An 18,346-nucleotide genomic window follows, 5' to 3' on the forward strand; every position below is an offset into this window, starting at 1 on the left:
CTCGCTCAGAAAGTAAGTTTGCTTCGAAATTTGGCTTAAACTTATAATATAACAAATGTTTATGTTCTGTATGTAGGAAACTGGTGTCTCGTAAATAGCTTTTGTTTCGAACCTTTATATAACGCAATTCTTGGTATGACAGATGGAGGGGGAAGCAGAGGTGTTGTGTGACATGTCACGCAAGGATTGTTAAGCCGGGGGGTGAGTAGAAATATTCATGGGGAGGGCCGGAAATGTACGATTTAATCTTGATCTCTATGACAATAAGTCGTGATAATGATGGTGTCTACACTTAACGTAACGCAAAAACTAGATTGAATTTCTGAGCTTTTGCGCGAGAACAACGTGAGCTGTGCAATAACAAACGGTCCAAGGTTAAAGTAAGAAAGAAAGTGAAGTTTCCTATTGGTGGATTAAGTAACTTTCAAAGTTCAAAGATTCGCAGCAAAATTGTTGCACTTCAAGGCTTATATGAGTCGGGGTCCAATTTGTAACATTTCTTTAAACATTTGTTCAAATTTACATTTTATTAGAATTTTTTACATACCAACTGACAAACTAAGCTACAAAAATTTGTATCTTGTAGAAATTAAAGAACATTAACAAGACGGGCAGTGTGAGGCAGCATTAATAAGTTAAGATTAAGCTCATCATTTATAAAAGAAGGGAAATTGACCCGAAAAACTGTTACCTGTAAAAGGTCACACAGAAGTTTTGCCGGAGTTTTAGATGCTACGAATTCTACAAATTGTCAGGACTTAACCAAAAACAAATCAGATTCAGATGGAATGTGGATATCAACAAACCGAGATGTAATTGAATTATCGTATAATGAGTGCAATACTTCTTTTGAATTTATAACCTTTTTTCTTGAGTTGTGGAAGACGAGAATTCGTACATCATTTACATAAAATGATAATAAGAAGTAAAAACATTACTCTGGTTTAAAATGTTTGAAAAATTGTAAACGATTAAAAATCCCAGCGTTTCGGGAAAAACTTCAGCTTTTATCAGGGGAAAGTGACAAGAGAATAGCAAAGAGCACGTATTTATATATTTTGAAAAAATGCAAATTTTAGCTAATTGAAATGCTCTTGCGGCAATGCTTGGTTTGCAACCACGTGACAAGGCGGCCATGTTGGATGACAAAACAATAAAACATGTTTTTGCGTAATTTGAATAATAAAAAAACTTTGGTTCCCAACTTGATTGTTCACTAAGACCTTGAATCAAACTACTAAAACTTTCTTGTCATTGTTTTTTTTTCTGTGAGTTACTTAGTTCATGTTTTCAGTAGGTGCTCCGTATTGCAGCTAGTAGAAGAAGAATCGTTTACCAAAAACAAAAACACATGGCATGGCAGTCAATATGACTGAATTACGTGTTACAATGTTATAAAAGTGCATATAAGCTAGGTATATTAAAAATTTTAAATCTATTTACGTATAAAAACTAATAAAAACTAATTACATGTTATAACTTAAACTGAGGCTGATAATAAAAGAGTTCTGTACAGATATGAATTCTGTCACGTGGCTAATTATTTTGGTTCCGATTTCATTTTCGCAGGTTTGTAGTCCCAGGAATTAGTACGTGTTGGCCCAGATTGAAAGATTCTGCATTAATAAAAATTAACACTTGTTTGCCGCCGTCTGCATTCCAAAATTTGTAACCTATTGTAGGTTTTAAATAATGTCTTCAGTGACTCATTCTATGCGTTATTTATTTATCCTTGTTGTGTAACAATCTTTGATCTGTACTTTTACCTAAAGCTTACTTTTAAATTTTTATGTCGCCGTTTTATTATGAATTGACCGAGGACACTTCAGGAGCACTGGTTAAAAGTATTTCGTCCAGATTACTGCACCTAGTCAAAGGAAAATCTCGTGTTTTTTTTTAGCACAAGCCTGCTCTAGCTTGTTACTTATTACGCATGCCCTTGCATTATCATAAATTAAGAGATGGTGTCCTAGCAGGTTTTAAAAAATAAATTACGCATAAATTTACAAAAGAAAAACATAAAATGGACAGAAAACGCGCCCAGTTAAATTTCCTAACATTACGCTTGAGGTACCTATGCTTTCTGTAATGCTTTTGGCAACAATGACCTCCTTCACCCCAGAAACCAAAGAACTAATATGAGTCTAGTTGAGCAGAAATTACCAACGGCAAGGTTAACCGGAGCTAAGGACTGAGGGTTAAAATACAAACGGACGCTAAACCTTTCACAATTTGACTATACATCCAAAACTGTTTTATTATGCATATAAAAAAGGTCAATTCATTATTATGGTAAAAGAAGACTACACAAGAAAAGCTCTACGCTGGAGGAACTTGAAGTATAAATGGAACAACTAAGCAGAAATGTAAGACTTGTACTACGAAAATTAAATGGCTAATTTTTCGACTAGCTAACGGGAGAGTCACTGAGTTAACATGTTTCAGACATATTAGGCTACGACAATATTGGAAAAATATAAATTTAAATGAACACATTCACAATAATAATAACAACTTTATTTATCTAAGTTTTAAAGTTTAAAGCTGCAAAGCTTGTGGGGCTGTGGTTATTGTGTCTTTTTTATTGTCTTGTCGATTGTTACATTTGTACAACAGGAGAGATTAAACAAGAAACAAGTATATTATTGGACACTGAAGTTGTATCAAATTGGTAATAATGTAAGACAGAATTATGAAATTTGTTCTAAGACCATTCCTCCTCTCTTAGTTCCACTCTTCTAATCTTGCCACTTACTGTCTTGGGTAAACTTTCCACAAATTCAATCTGAAAAAAATTGATCATAATTTATTTGCTTCTGATCACCGGTTAGTGACAAGTAAATGCAATGGTACTTGGTACCTAGATTTCTGCAATAAAAGCTGAAAGTAGCGATAAAATAGACCCTGTCACGGTTTTGGACGCCATCTTGACGGGTGGACAACGTCGTCAGAATTACAGTGTTTGTATGGGGATACGATGGCAATAATAGTTACAAAAATAATTTCTGGACAGCTTATAATTCGTTAAGTTAAGATACTAGGCAAAGAATTGTATTCTCCAAATTTGTCGGATGTTGCTGTGCTAGAAGCCATTATTTGTCTATATTTTCCGCGGATTTTAATACGTTTCGGTTTAATACAGACAAGTGCATGGAAAATTAAAAACGTAGCTGAATGCTTTCTAACCCAACTACATCCTTCAGATTAGTGAATAAAATCTTTCGCCTAGTATTTTAACTATAGTTGTTTAGAATGCAACTTTTGAAAAAAAAATATTTGCCATCGGATTCCTCATACAAACATTGTAATTTCTGACGGCGTTGCCTTCCATTAGGATGGCGTCCAAAACCGTGAAAAGGTATATTCCACGACTGTTAGAAACCCTTGGAATGAACGATACTACGATAACATAAATGCTTTCCTTTTTCATCCTTTGTTATTGAAAACATTTTTAATTTAACAAGTTTGAAATCATTTTGACCTGAAATCCTTTTTAAACTACAACATAGTCATGAAAAGATATACATCTATTATCTTTTATTTTCTCAGTGATAGTTATATAGGAAGAACACACTGTGTGTAATGGGTTACCTTTCTCGGATACTTGTATGGTGCCGTCGTTTCTTTGACGTGATCTTGTAATTCCTTTACCAGTGAGTCTTTGTCGCCAGTGAAATGCGGCGAGAGAATAATGAATGCTTTCACCACCTGAAGAGAATGACAAACCAGAAAATTGACTTTGAAAAGAAAAAGGATATACAGTTCCTCCTTCAGAGCATGGAAATGACCGATAACCGCATCGGCGTCAAGAGTTCTTTAATTTGATTGGTTCACTGCCACCCATAGTATGTGGGCGAACGATAGGCAGTTCACAAGGTGTAAAGGTACGAAAGATGAGACACTCGTCTGCTTTCTCCCTAAATTATCCTCTTGACCTTAGTAGCTATGATATTTTTTTTAAAAGTAACAACTTTTCCTTTTTTACTTTACCAACTTAATATTTTATTGTATTCGTTTTATTTAGTTTTTAACATTTTTAATATCCTATTGTATTAGTTTTTATTTTAATTTTTAACGGTTGGTGTGATGTCTTAAGATTTTTTACGAACCTAATAAAATGTAGATGTAGAATAAGAGATGGCTGGACACATAACAGTTACTACTAACTTCAATCAATCAATCAATCACAATCCATGTTATTGGAAAAATCCTCAGACGAGCCTGTTTTTCATCTTGGCGATTCTTCTATCGATATAAAGACTTATGAGTAGCCTTCTTTCCAAAGTAATAACAAATGAAAAGTACAAAAATACTCCACAATGGTTTGTTTTTGGCAGAAAAATGAGTTTCAAAACTTTGTGAATCATCTCACCTCTCCTCTCACAGGATCTGGGCTACTGACGACAGCAGCCTCTGCGACTGCCTCGTGCTCTATCAAGGCGCTTTCCACCTCAAATGGACCGATACGGTACCTGAAAACGTCAATGCCAAACGAAGTTTGCACAATAAAGAGGTAAAACTACTGATTCCAATCTAAAAACAAGTGATGTGCTTTTTAATTGACCTGAAATGAGCATAAAATTTATTTTTGTGTAAACAAAGCAAACACTTGTAGCTTTAACATCCCACACAGCTTTCACTTTTCAACAAACTAATTTTATAACAGAATAGGCAGGGCCATAACCAGACCTTCTTAAGAAGATTTAATTTATTCAAAGGCAGGATTTTTCGATCAGAACCGGCCTCAAGAAATGTCATAACATGATAAAAACAGCATCAAATGACCAGTGTACCAACCCAGCTGTGAGTATGACGTCATCAGATCGACCAACAAAATAAAAGTAGCCATCCTTGTCTCGCGTAGCTCGATCGCCTAATGGAAATGTTAAAATAAGTAAAATTGATGTTTAAACGGATAAATATAGCATGTGGTTAATTTCGTACCCAGATGTCAACTTACCATGGTAGTACACATCTGGTCAAGTCCATTCAGTTTGCCATTCTGATTGGTTGATAAATTGCATCAGCATTTACGCGCGGATGACGCAAACTTCGTTTTGCACGCGCCCACATACGTGAGCTGGTAAGAAAATATAGTGGATTTTAAAGCCTTTTTAAAGAACGCTTTCTTCTTTTGAACGTTTCTCAAGTGAAGTAGCCGCAGAAACATGCAGTATTTAGTTCAAGTTTGTTAGTTCAAAAACGTGTCAATAACCATGTCTGTAAAGAAAAAGATGTGTAAAAACTTTCACAAATCTGACGCGTACAGCTTGCTTGTACGCGACAAACAGCGCGCGCTCTTTTTCACCACCGTTGAAAGCAGTGGGTTGAGGATTTGAATTTATCAGCAAAACATGAGTGGAGCCTTTTTTCTTCTCCAAATCTATCTCAAGATTTAGTAACTGGTCTTTCCGCTTATGGGAGAATAGTCCATGACCTATTTATAAAGACCAAGTAAGCTTTTCATCCACCTAAAAGGTCGAGCATGCGTACTTGCGTTGTGGGTCAGATTTCTGACACATTTGAAGCGAGCAAAAACGGACTTTCCCAGATGTTCTCTCCCAGGGTTGAGAAGATCTGGGTACGAGATTAAGCATGTGGTAATTAATTTTTTTAGCCCCCCTCTTTATAAATAATTTTTAATATCTGATTATCATAAATATTTTATATAGCTCTAAGTATTTTAAATTCCCTTTTTACATATTTTTTTAATACCTATTAATTGTGTCCCCAAATTAGTATGGGGTTTTCCCAGGCTATGTGGCCTTGACACATTAATAAAGTTTATCTATCTATCTATCTATCTCACGACCCGATCACGTGCCGGACCAAAGTTCAAGCTGTTGTGACCTAGGCAGTTAAACAGCTTTGAGGCGCGTCACGTGATATGTTGTTATCCAGTAGAAAACGGTGTTTTAGTTATGGATCATGACTAATACACCACACGAGTACTACGAGCAACATACGGGTAACATACGAGTAACACACGAAACATACGGGTACATACGGGTACATACAGGTAACATACAAGTAACATACGGATACATACGGGTGCATGCCAGTTCCTTTTTCATTTCCCTTTATTTTGTTTTATTTTTTTCATTTTTATCAGTATGCTCCCCCACCCCCCTTCCCGTCAACAAGGTTGCGTGACGAGCCCAAAGGACAAAACGTATTGAAGACGTATCAAGAATTTGAAATGTTATAAGGTCAATAGCTCAACTTCTTGAATTCACTTACATACGATCTTACCCGTAACATACGAGTAACATAAGGACACATACGGGTGCATACCATTTCCTATTTCATTTCGCTTTATTTTATTTTTATTTTTTTTTATTTTTCATTTTTTTGTTCCTTGTCCTTTGGGCTCGTCACGCAATCTTTTTTGGAGGGGAGAGCGATGGAGAAACACGTTACATCTACTGACCAATAGTTGATTTTTCGATTATTATTCGATTATCATACTCGTATGTTACCTGTATGTACCCGTAATTGCCCGTATGTTTTGTTTTGTTTACTTGTGTTGCATAAAATAAAAATGAAAAATAAAATGAAATGAAATGAACTAGGAACTGGCATGCACCCGTATGTATCCGTATGTTACTCGTATGTATCCGTATGTTACTCGTATGTTACCTGTATGTAACCGTATGTTCCGTGTGTTACTCGTATGTTACCTGTATGTAACCGTATGTTCCGTGTGTTACTCGTATGTTACCCGTATGTTACTCGTGGTACTCGTGTGGTGTATTAGTCATGATCTTAGTTATGGGGTAAAACAACTTAGTTTTTCTAGCTACGATCAGCGATATCCTCAATACTGCTATTTTCGTCAAGTAAGTTACTCCGGAGCGTGAGCTAGCCATTTACTTACACACATATTACTATACAAGAAAGCTTCGGAAAACTAATTAAAACTAGAACAAATCAAGTTCGATTGCCACAAAATATATAATTTTGTATAATTTTACGATTTTTCTTTCAGATTAAGAAATTCCTAAGAAATCGATTAAAGTGTTCCGGTTCAATAGCGCAATTTAAAGAAATGCCTGATCAGCCTGATCAAACCCTCTCTGAGATAATAAAGCTAAACCTTTGCACAATGCAACAAACCTTTGCTAACTGCAAAAGACTAAAATCATAAAAGGTCCGTATTTGCTTTTTAAAGCAAAAATTGAGAGCTTCTACTGTAGAGCTTCTACAAACTGTAATACTGTGTGAGAATGACCAGCCCTCTTTAGTGTCCATATACGTATCCAAAGAAGTATCCGTTAAGCGTCATGTTTGTTAGTGAGACACGATCCTGGGCGACACTCGAAGTTTGAATATCACTAAAAAGAGTAAAAACACTTCTCAAGTTCCTGTGTCGTTCGAGAGGTGTCTATGGAGGTGTCGTCTTATAGAGGTGTCCGTTAAGAGAGAGTTGACTGTATATAAAAGTAATAATGTGATTTTAGCATGATGTTCAATGTAGCAAGCTTTCTTGTTGACTTGAAGATTGGTCTATTTTACCTGTCCAGTACAAATTATCATGAAGCACGGAGGATGTTCTATCAGGATCATCCTGTAAATACAAAAAAAGTACGTTCAGTAAGTTTAAACGCACAGTTAACTTTAAAAACTGTCACTTGTGACTTACCACGTAACGGGTAAAGAGTCCCACGGGTCTGTTCGGTGACATATCCACAACAACTTCACCCTCCACCCCCACGGGGCACTCATTACCTTGTTCATCTACAATCTACAAAGATAAAATACGTATAATAACACCGACTGAAACTTCCCAAAAAAATATATTAAACTGCTTTTTTTGATTAGAGCAGACTAGTATCCCTCTGAGAAAGAGAAATAAACAATGTGGTTTCATGTAACAGAGATGGAGAAAAATAAACAGAAATCTCCAAGGTGAATCGTGGCGGAGCGAAGTGAGAAGAAATAAAACTGAATGTAATGTAAATGCGCCGATGAGAAGCCCCAGCGGGGCGACGCCCCTCCAGGGAAATGACGCCAGAAAAGAAGAAGAAGAAGAAGAAGAAGAAGGGGGCAGAGCCCCGAAACGTCTGGGAAAACTCAATCATGGCGCATTTAACATTACATTTTAACATTTCATGGAGTGAAATGCCCGCCTGATCAACGGCTGACTTCGGGAGCAAATAACTGCGCTTTTTATTGAGAAAATGCTCAGAAATACCTCCACTTACCTTCAGATTGTATCCAGGGGAGGGTTTCCCCATCGATCCTGGACGGTTTTCAATACATCGAAATGTACCACACATAAGCGTCTACAATAAGAGATAAAAGAAAAACACATCAGAAATAGCAAAAGTGCTCAGGCTAACATAACAATCTGACATTTTCCATCAGCTACACCGCTGATCCAAACTTTCTTGTTAACTTTGCAAATTGTTATCATGAAACACTTATAACGTCAATCATATATTAGTAGCTATGAACGAGTTTCCACGCGTGTGTAACAACAACTTTATTTACCCTTGTACATGCAAAAAAGAAGAAATTTACATACAATAAAAATAAAAGCTAAAAGTATGTTGACTTCCTAAAATTACTAAGGAGTTAACGAGTCTAGGAAGCCAAATTTATGTGATTTACAGTATTAGGGTCGGTAAAACAACAACAAAAACAAAACATGCACAAGACAAATAGTATAGACAAGTATAAAGAAACACAATCAGATTTACTACTTCTGACACTATCTGAACGAGTAAAAGCAAAATTGTTGCTCATAGGCAGCCATAGAACTTAAGAACAGCAGATAACTTAACAGGGAGTGACTTACTGTCTCTGTTTGACCGTATCCTTCTCTAATTTCTAGCCCAGTCCCTTCTCGCCACTCATCAATTACTTCAGGATTCAAAGGTTCTCCTGCGCTAAGACAATGTCTTAACTTCGGAAAATTGTACTTGGTAAGGTCCTCTTGGATCATCATTCGATACGCTGTGGGAGCTGAGCAGAATGTACTGACAGGGTATTTTTGCAATGCATCTAAGATGGCCACCGGCTCAAAACGTGCCTTGTGGTACACAAACACGCAGGCACCTTGGCACCACGGGCCAAAGAAGCTGCTGTAAGCAGATTTCGCCCAGCCCGTGTCTGAAATGTTCCAGTGGACATCCTCAGGAACGTTATCCAGCCAGTATCTGAACAGCAAAACACAGAGCGACATTTACTTAACTTCTACAGTAACACTCCAGCATTTCGTCTTTTTTATCTCTCTGGAGAATCATTTATTAAAATTACCTCACCTCCCTGTTGTGTCACGACAGAAATTTGTTAACTTTGCTGTTCAAGTGTTAATGCTTTGCTACTATCCTGCTGACGTATTTAATTTTTCTGGAGCTTTAGTTTTACGTGTTTGAAAACATGGAAATGCGGACTTGTAGGCGTCATTCGTCAAAGCAATTTTGGGGGGTGCGGAGCCTGTAAAAACGGTAAAGAAACTCGGGTATTTGAGAGGAATGAAAACCGTATTTACACTCAACAACTATTTTATATATACCGGTAGTCGTTTCATGCTACGGAAACCGGGACAAGCTCCCGCAGTCGGTGTAGCCCCGTTTTATTCAAGTATGACTTGACCAGAAGCATAACTGATTGATATTATCACTCGTATACTGGCATGAGGTGTATGTATGTTATTTCTTTTTTTTTAGATTACAATATATTCTGTGATCTCGCATTTAAACCTTGACTTGTTTTAAACTTGTTAAAACCTTTCATTGTCAAAGCTTATCTAAATTTCATTTTAACTACCCTAATACATTAATACTAGCATACCGTATTTACTCGAATAAGCACCGCCCCCGAATAAGCGCCGCCCTCGAACAAGCGCCGCATTTCGGACAAAAAAGTTAATAAGCGCCGCCCCCGAATAAGCGCCGCAGTCCCGATGCGGTACTAATTCGAGGAAATCTGTTTTGCTAAAAACTGCACTACAAAGCAACTCTAATGCAAACTGGACATTTCGTTTCATCAAAAGCGATGCTTTGCAGTTTACAGTGATGGTTTTACTGCTCGCCCATTTGTTTTCTATCAAACATTCTTACAATACGTAACTGTTGTGAAGGCCGCGAACTTTGCTAGGACAGCTAGCGCCACTACTCTCTTCAGAAGAGACGAATACTGACAATCAGAAGATGCTACTTTCGATAACTGTAAAATAAAAGACTCTTTGTGAAGTCCAAATTTTAAATAAGCGCCGCCCTCAAATAAGCGCCGCCCCCGAATAAGCGCCGCACTTGAGGTGGGAAAAATTTAATAAGCGCCGCGGCGCTTATTCGAGTAAATACGGTAAGACTGTTAAAGATGTTCGGCGCAAGCCTAAAACATCAGCACAAGGGTGTTGACAAGTGTGAACGCGACAGGTAAAGTGCCTTTGCTTGCTTTTCTTGCGTTGTACGTGTGAACAAGGCATTATTGGATCTTACTTTCCAGTGATAATGTGTCCCAGTCCATAGCTGGCATGTGTGTGTTCCGCCATCTTGGGATGTCCTGTTGTTCCACTTGTGAAGAAAACTGTCATTGGGTCACTACTGAGAGTTTTCACGCACTGCATGATGGACAATATAAAGACGTTTGTCACTGATAACGTTGATATTTTAAACACGTATAAAGTATGAGTATTCTTGATATTTAAAATCAACTATGAAACTTTCCAAATGTAAAACATAAAATAAACTTACCGAAACCAGCTGCCTTATAACAACCGTATAACTACCGCCTTACAAACACTGCTCAAAATTTTACGAATATATATATTCTGCCAAAAGTAAATACGTTTGGTTACATCTGTTATCGTCATATTTTTCACGAAACGTTTTAGCTATATGACAGTGTCTTGGCTTATTTTCTGTATGTTAGCTTTTCTGTACCCGTGGATGCCATAGGTTTTCTCGCGAGCGGCGGTATACTTCGGAATCGGTCGGAGGACAAGCATCGTCCGGGGTGGGGGGGTGAGGGGGAGGGGGGGCTAAGATTATCCCAAAAAAACTCGGCAGATTTTCATATTTGGAGAATCGTTTTGTTTTTTGAGCAGTTTTTAGACCGAAGATTTCCAAAGATCCTCCGATTGTTGTTCGAAGGCCATACGAACTTTTCCGAATATAAACGAAGCTTCCCCGAAGACTTCCAATGAAGTTTCGAAGATGTTTGAACTCACTTACATGACAGAATAGAGCGGTTTTACTTGAGTGTCGAAAGTTTTGCGTGTGGTTTGCATTGCTACGTTAGTGATGGCTCAATCTCGCGCCACTTTCCGCCGAAAACCAAAACCAATCATGACTCGCTCGCGCACGTTTCCCGCGCCGTGCGGCACTGTATTTGCTCGAGTTTTGATTGGTACTGGATTGGTGTTTGGGATTGGCGAGTAATTACTTTGGTTTTGGTTTTACGACACTCAACTGAAAACTGCTCTATCTGGACAAACCAATTTTACTCTACGCTTGTGATATTTTCGGCACCAACAGCCCCCTTGCTTCGCCGCCTATGTATACTATATGTTTCCCAAAACCTCCGCTTCTCCCAGTTAAGAATAGGGAAAAGCAAGGACTTTGACTAACGAGCCCAAAAAAACGCTCCCAAATTTCTGATGCAAAACCACCACCTCTGGAGTTTAACTATATTTGCTATATAACTGACTACACTGTGACTATAACCAACCTCTTGCTCTTTCGACGCTTGTTCATACAATTCTTTGAAAGGAAGCCAGCCTTTTCTAAGTAAAAGAAAAACACAGTCGATACAAAAAAGTAGGAAACACATGTCACAAAAAAGAGCAAAACCAATAACAAAGCGATGAGCTAGCGCAGTATTACGTGTGCCACAATCTATCTTTCTCGTTTCTAGAGTATCGGCATCCCTGTTTGTTTTAAACGAGGAGGAGGAAAGCAGTTTTTATTTATTGAAAATTGGGGCGACATCGTTTCATCTCGGAACGCTCCACGGGGGAGTCATCAGTACCATGGCAAAGGTTCGAGAGCTGTACTGGGTCCCGTGCCCTAGAAGATCGACTAAAAGAATTGTGAGGAGTTGCCACGGCTGTCATCATTTGCATTCGCGCCCCAAGGAGACCTCCCAAAGGATCGGACGGAAGGTCAGACGCCCTTTCAAGTCGTCGGCCACTTTTTGAGTAGCACAAGTTGTTGTGAATAGCACTCACAAGTTGACTGACTTTACCTCTCTTGAGTTTTTTGTTCTTCACTCACAAGTAACTTGGTTTTCAAATATGGTGCAAATTTATCAACCTATGAAAGAAAGGTTATTATAATCTGAGGATTGGAACGTCACGCAGCTTCATGTTACAAGTGATCGCAAGTAAGCCTAAAGCTACGTTGGACGGTAGTATTGATTTAGTTGATCCACCAAGCGACTCTAAACAAACGTTTTATAACCACTTGCGGCTTCTTAAATATCATGAAAATAATCAAAACATGCTCTTTAATTTGCACGTCTCTGATGGTAAAGTTGGGAGACCGGCATGTTTATATAAGAGGTTTCGAACGTTCGAAACCTCTTTGATATCGTGCCACAAAATCGCCGCTAGTTTACACCTTAGATTTTCAATACTCGACAAAAGTTAGCTAAAGTTGCATTGGAAAAAAAGACAAAAATCGCATCAAGAGTCGCCTGTGTAAACGGGACTTTTCAACTCTTTGAACTTTGAAATCTGCCTAGGGTAACGTTTAAAATACGGGGGACCCCCGTTAATACGTCCGTTGTTAAATTAGTATGGGAAACCAAGAGAGGATATCCTCTCTTGGAGAAACTTGTTACCTCATCTACAAACACAGCACTGTCTGGGTCCGCAATGATACAAGTCGCCTTGGAAGCAAGCAGCCGGGACTTGATGTCTTTAGCTCGTAACTGAGTTGATCCGGGACTAATGATAGTACCTGGCAAGATAAATAAGGCCCGGTTAAAAAACCGAACTTTTCATGAGCCGAACCTAATACTTTGAATTAAGTACATGCAAAGTTCGGCGTCTGAATCAATTAAAAATGGCTATTTCAATCTGGAACGGCTCAGCCGTTCATACCGCCTGGCCCAGCCGGGAATTTCGACTTTGGAACGGCTTCGGTTCAGAGGCCGAACTTTTCATGTGCCGATCCTAATGCATAAATTATTATAATACATTTTCAGTACAAGCAGTTCAACTCAGAAAGTATGTGTCGTGGAGAGTGTTTACCATCAGATGTACAAGGAAAGCTGCAGAAAGTTTAAAAGTTCGACGTTTGAACGAACAGGAGTACATTTGTTAATTTGGGTCAGTCCAAATTCGAATTAAGTTAATTCGGCTCATGAAAAGTTCGGCGTCAGGCTGAACCGGGCCTAAGTAACATCAACCATGTACATATTACTGTTTCAAAGAAGTGTGCGAAAAGGTGACTAAAAACAGGGTTACTTGACAGATTGAAGGGTTTAATAAAAACTCATCTATGTATATGCAAACGGGTATGTTCATTAACAAATGTAACCAAGCTGTCAGTGTAATCACGATTTCTCGAACCTCCAGCTGAGGGGAACGAAAGTTGCTTCGAGAAATCGGGGGTAAAATGCTATCAACGAACGCAAAGCTTTTCCTCGCGCTTATGTGCCGTTAATTCAAAATTAAAATGTCGCACTAATAACGCACGGATTGGTAGCGCGAGCTCCAACAAACTTTCACTAACTCTGATGAAGGTGAACAGATGTCACCGAAAATTTAGAAAAGAAAAACAGATCGGCTTAAAAAATCTTCTTTAAATACAGAGAAGTACAGTTGAATCCCGATAACCCGATTCTTCAAGGAAAAACGGAAAAGGTTCGAGTTATTGGGGGTTTCTTGTTAGCGAGAGTAAAAATAGCAAGAGAAAGATTCAAGTTAGCGGCCGCGGGAGGCTCAAGTTATTGAGGGTTCGAGTTATCGGGATTAAACAGTTCTATCCAAGGAAAACGAGAATTGGCTCCAGAAAGAGAGGGTGCGAGAAATCGTGATTCTACTGTACAGTTCGATTACCTGTTCGTAAGCAGGCGATGTTGATGAGCCACCATTCTGGAAGCCTTGGTAATATGACCATGACTCGGTCTCCCCTCTGAACTTTACAAGCTTCCGAGAGAATATTTGCAGCTCTTTAAAAAGAAAAGTTTAATAAAACTGAGAAAAAACACTCAATTCACCCGTCAATTTACGGACCACCGTCACTTATGATTTGTTATCCACCTCCCCCTTCCCTCACACTCCAACACCCGATAACGACGCGAGAAGGATGACAAAGATGATTCCTCGATGTCAACCTCCAACCCAAGGGACGTGATGTGAGTTAGTATGGTGAGGTGACTGGGGGATATTCCCGTCAATTTAGGTTAGGTTTATAACACCAAGTTTCTACGCCGTGACCCTTTCTGAGGACAGAAAGTCGAAACTAACACCTCTTTAACGCACAAACCCGAAAAAATGACACCCCTTTCAAGGATAAAACAAAAACAAAAAGTTTTTAAGCATTCTCTATTTTGGGGCACATACCTTTATAGCTTACATATGGGAGTAGCCCCACCACCGACCCCACCCCCCCCCTCCCCTTTTCGGGTGAGGTGAGGGGGGAAGTCTATCTGCGATCAGGCGTTATAATAAATAGGGAGGGAGGGCATGATATCAGGCTGGGGCAAGGCGAGTAGTGTGAGGTTAGATACAGTTTGGTAGTCTTAGTGCAGTACATTTTCGGTAACTCACCTTCTGCTGTTTTCAGTCAGCTGTTGAAATGACCATTTTATTTCATGTCCTTTGTCGTCAACCCACCAAAATGCAGGGTTGTCATCCTTTCTCTCCCCAGACTAATGAAAAAATAATATGAAAAAATAAATGCTTTCTTTCAAGTGGGCAAGGACATTTGTTCATAAATGCGTTTGTCTGAGTGTTTTTTAGTGCTAGGTTAAGTTTCTTCAGAGAAGAAAATACCAAATATGTGTAGTGGAACTTGTGGGGCACTTCGACGGCCAGTTTCCCCGGAATCAAGATCAACCTTGCATTTGTAAACTGTTTTAGGGCCTGATTACATGAGCAGGGCTGACTCGCTCGGTTTCGCCGAGATCTGGGCACGTCCAACAAAAATGACAAAAATCAACAGTGCGATTACATGACAACCGGGCCACTGGGGCCCGTTTCTCGAAGGTCCCGAAAAGTTTTCGCACCCGGAAAGCCACGGTAGCAAAATCCCAAACATTATGATTACAGAGCTGTTTTATGTTCCATGAAATTTTTAATATGAATAGAGGTTCCCTTCAAATGAAGTTTCAGTTTCAGGCCTATACATACACATCTATGCTTTTAGGATACAGGAAACTAAAAACATCTGGGCCCCAGGCCGGTTAGCCGGGATCCCGGCTAACCGTGATGAAAATTTTCCATGGAATCACATTCACCAGACCCGCATTAAAACTCTCTTTCGAGAAAACTGTCGACCACAAAAATCAGTATTTTTTTTCCAAATAGGAGGTAGAGGCAAAGCAGCTCATGTGGCTGCATAAGTGTACAAACTAGATCACCAAATTGCCAGAAAAACCTCATCAACATCATGTGACTCAATCTCCGCGCCAAAATCATTCGTGGCGGGTGCTTAATTTAACCCCTCAATTATGCCAAATCGAATTTATCTCGGGCTTGTTCGGCTCATGAAATACCGGGCTGGAAGTCATCTTATCAAACGGAGGGCCTGTTTATACGGAAGAGAGTTGTCCCTGATAGGAGGGTTACCTGCCATACTGAGCCACCCCGGGCGAGAGAGCTTTTCATACGTTTCTTTATAAATAGCTGCGAACTGTTTATATGAGAAATTGCAAAGTTGGCTCGGGGGGCAGGGTGACCCTGGGTGGAGGGTCACTCGCTTTGAAGGTAGGGTGACCCTGGGGAGCGAGCCAACTGTTTTCCATATAAACAGTTTGGTTATTTTTGACTCGCCATCCAGGGACAAGTTGACACATACGGAACATGCGCAAATGCTGGAATCGGCCAAAACAACATCGAAGTCGGCGGTAAATTTGTCCAAAATGGTCTTTGTCGATGTTTCAGCGTTCCTGATTTTAGAAAAGACCGCCATAATAGATATTTCAAAATAACTCTCGCCAGTCTTTTGAACCGACAGAGCCAAGTTTTGGCTCGGTCAACAGGGACAACTTTCTCATATAAACGGCTCGGTAAAAAATAGCGCGGGGGAGAGGGTAAGTTGTAAGCTCGTAAAGAATGTTGACAAGCTGTAACTGTCTCCATCTGTTCGAACGAGCAAGCAATCCGCTACTAGATAAATAAAGATCATTTCCTCCTTTTATATAGATTGTGTAGAAACTGACAGACGTCCTTTGGGTAGGTCATTAAGAATTAATAGAGTCGAGCCTCGTTTATAACTCGCACGGCTTGTTAAAGTAATTTTGCCCCCTTGAGATTTTGAGTAGTTTCTTTTTTTTCCCCTTTTATAGTTCGTCGAGCGAGAAGCGAAAAATTTCCCAGAGAATGCGAGAGGGGCACGCACGAGTGTTACACGGGAGCGGCGAATGCTCGCCACTCGTGCGTGCTCCAAGGTATATTCGCGCGTGCCCTATGGTGAGCCTGCGATTCTCTTCAGAGATATGGGAACGACAGAACGACACTATTGTAAACGTGGTTGTCACGCAATAAGCACGCTAAACAAAAACAAACAAACTTGACCAACTCAGTAATGAAATGTACAACTTCTCAAAAACATTGAGTTTATAAATAAAGTGATCGTGACTTTCATGAAGCTACGTTTTAGGTCAGGGCTCTTTAATGCTCTGTGAATCGCTATTTATTCGGAGTGAATTGTGGAATATTCGCGACATTAACAGCATTTTTGATTCAGGCTTTACAAGAGGCGTCCGGCGGCGTTCTGGAGTAGTGGTCAATAGTAAAAGATCGAAGCAAATTGTAAACGTTAAACTACCTTTGAGTATTCTAATAAGCACCAACTCGGGCAACGGTCGACTTTTAGTTAGAAATTGACCTGCTGATTAGCATATTAAACAGTCGAAATATATCGCGCGGACTCTCGCTAAATTATCAACAAACCGTGGATGATGCAAATGTTCTTACCTTTTCTTTTTGCGCCCATTCATCGAGCACATTGGCAAAGTTAAAGTATTCCGGGACGTCAATGTGGAATTCTCTTCGCTCCTTCTCGTAATCGGTGAATCCAACTTTCGAGTCAAACACCGGCGGTGTTGTTACATGAACATGAACTGAACGCAGCCGGGTGAAAATACAGTTAATTGCCTTGGTTGATCCACTGAATATCTTAGTTAATCTCCAGGATGTGCAGCGACACGCAAAAGATGAACCTATTCCAACCAGCCGCATTTCGATCGCCCATAAAGGAAATTAGACTTATCGCATACTGCGATTGATTGCGTGACGTCTCTTTGAGCAACACCGGTGTAATTAATTATTTTGACGCGCGGGGTCTGGGTACATAACAAGAGTAAATTTGTCAGTTGTAGCTGGGCCATTCTCGTCCCCATAGCCCTTTCGTTTCTCTTAGCCGGCTTGGCACGAGAAAACGGAGGGCTCTGGGGACATAGGATTTTTGAATTAATTCGAATTTTTTTGATTGGCTGTTTGGAACAAAGAATTCCTAAACGGAAGTCCAAAACGTAACGACTCTCTCGTATTTTCTCGATTAAACGCCGGGCCCCGAATAAACGCCGGGTCTCCAAGTTGTGTTTAAAAATATACCCCTTAAACAATAATTAAAGGTTTAATATGCTTTCAAAATAATGTCTAATTGCAGTTGAATCCCGATAACTCGAACCCTCAATAACTCGAACCTCCCGCTAACTCGAACCTTTTTCGATTCCCCTTCAGGTCATTTTCTTACTAATTTTACCCTCGATAACTCGAACTCCCGATAATTCGAACCTTTTTTGATTTCCCTTGAAGGTTCGAGTTATCGGGATTCAACTGTATATAGCTGTCAAAAATAATGAATAAAAATCATTTCTTAGAAACATAGGGCTTGAAAAAACTCCTGAATTCAAATAAACGCCGGCCCTATCGGGCCAAGTTTGAAATAAACGCCGGGGGCGTTTAATCGAGAAACGTCATGACTGCATACATGAAGACCGGAAGTCCTAGAATCTAGGACTGGAAATCCTTTGTCCCCAGAGCCCTTTGTTTCCTCGTGCCAAGGCCCAGCCGACTAAGAGAAACGAAAGGGCTATGGGGACGAGAATGTAGCTGGGCAGCTTTCGTAAGCTTGTAATAGGTTGGTTTCCAAGTCGAGGTTCAGGGGAAGAATTTGAATTTTCTTTTGTTTTATTCCCCCTCAACCTCGACTTCACTCCT

General features: G+C 39.5%; 1 protein-coding gene across 1 annotated transcript; it reads right to left on the reverse strand.

Annotated features, from left to right (window-relative positions):
- Positions 1–2,224: 2,224 nt before the first annotated feature.
- LOC144633849 (acyl-coenzyme A synthetase ACSM3, mitochondrial-like) lies at positions 2,225–17,427 on the reverse strand. Its single transcript, XM_078492740.1, has 15 exons — positions 17,099–17,427; positions 14,729–14,829; positions 14,015–14,127; positions 12,793–12,911; positions 12,196–12,263; positions 11,680–11,734; positions 10,449–10,570; positions 8,801–9,161; positions 8,205–8,285; positions 7,643–7,744; positions 7,516–7,567; positions 4,798–4,873; positions 4,373–4,472; positions 3,592–3,708; positions 2,225–2,785 (listed from the first exon to the last, which is right to left on the reverse strand). Exons 1-15 carry the CDS (start codon positions 17,360–17,362, stop codon positions 2,705–2,707), a joined length of 1,812 nt encoding a protein of 603 aa, XP_078348866.1. The 5' UTR covers positions 17,363–17,427; the 3' UTR covers positions 2,225–2,704.
- Between the last annotated feature and the right edge of the window lie 919 nt (positions 17,428–18,346).

Source organism: Oculina patagonica, chromosome 1, assembly GCF_052425735.1.
Source record: "Oculina patagonica isolate OP01 chromosome 1, crgOcupat, whole genome shotgun sequence".
In the NCBI taxonomy this organism is placed as follows: Eukaryota; Metazoa; Cnidaria; class Anthozoa; order Scleractinia; family Oculinidae; genus Oculina; species Oculina patagonica.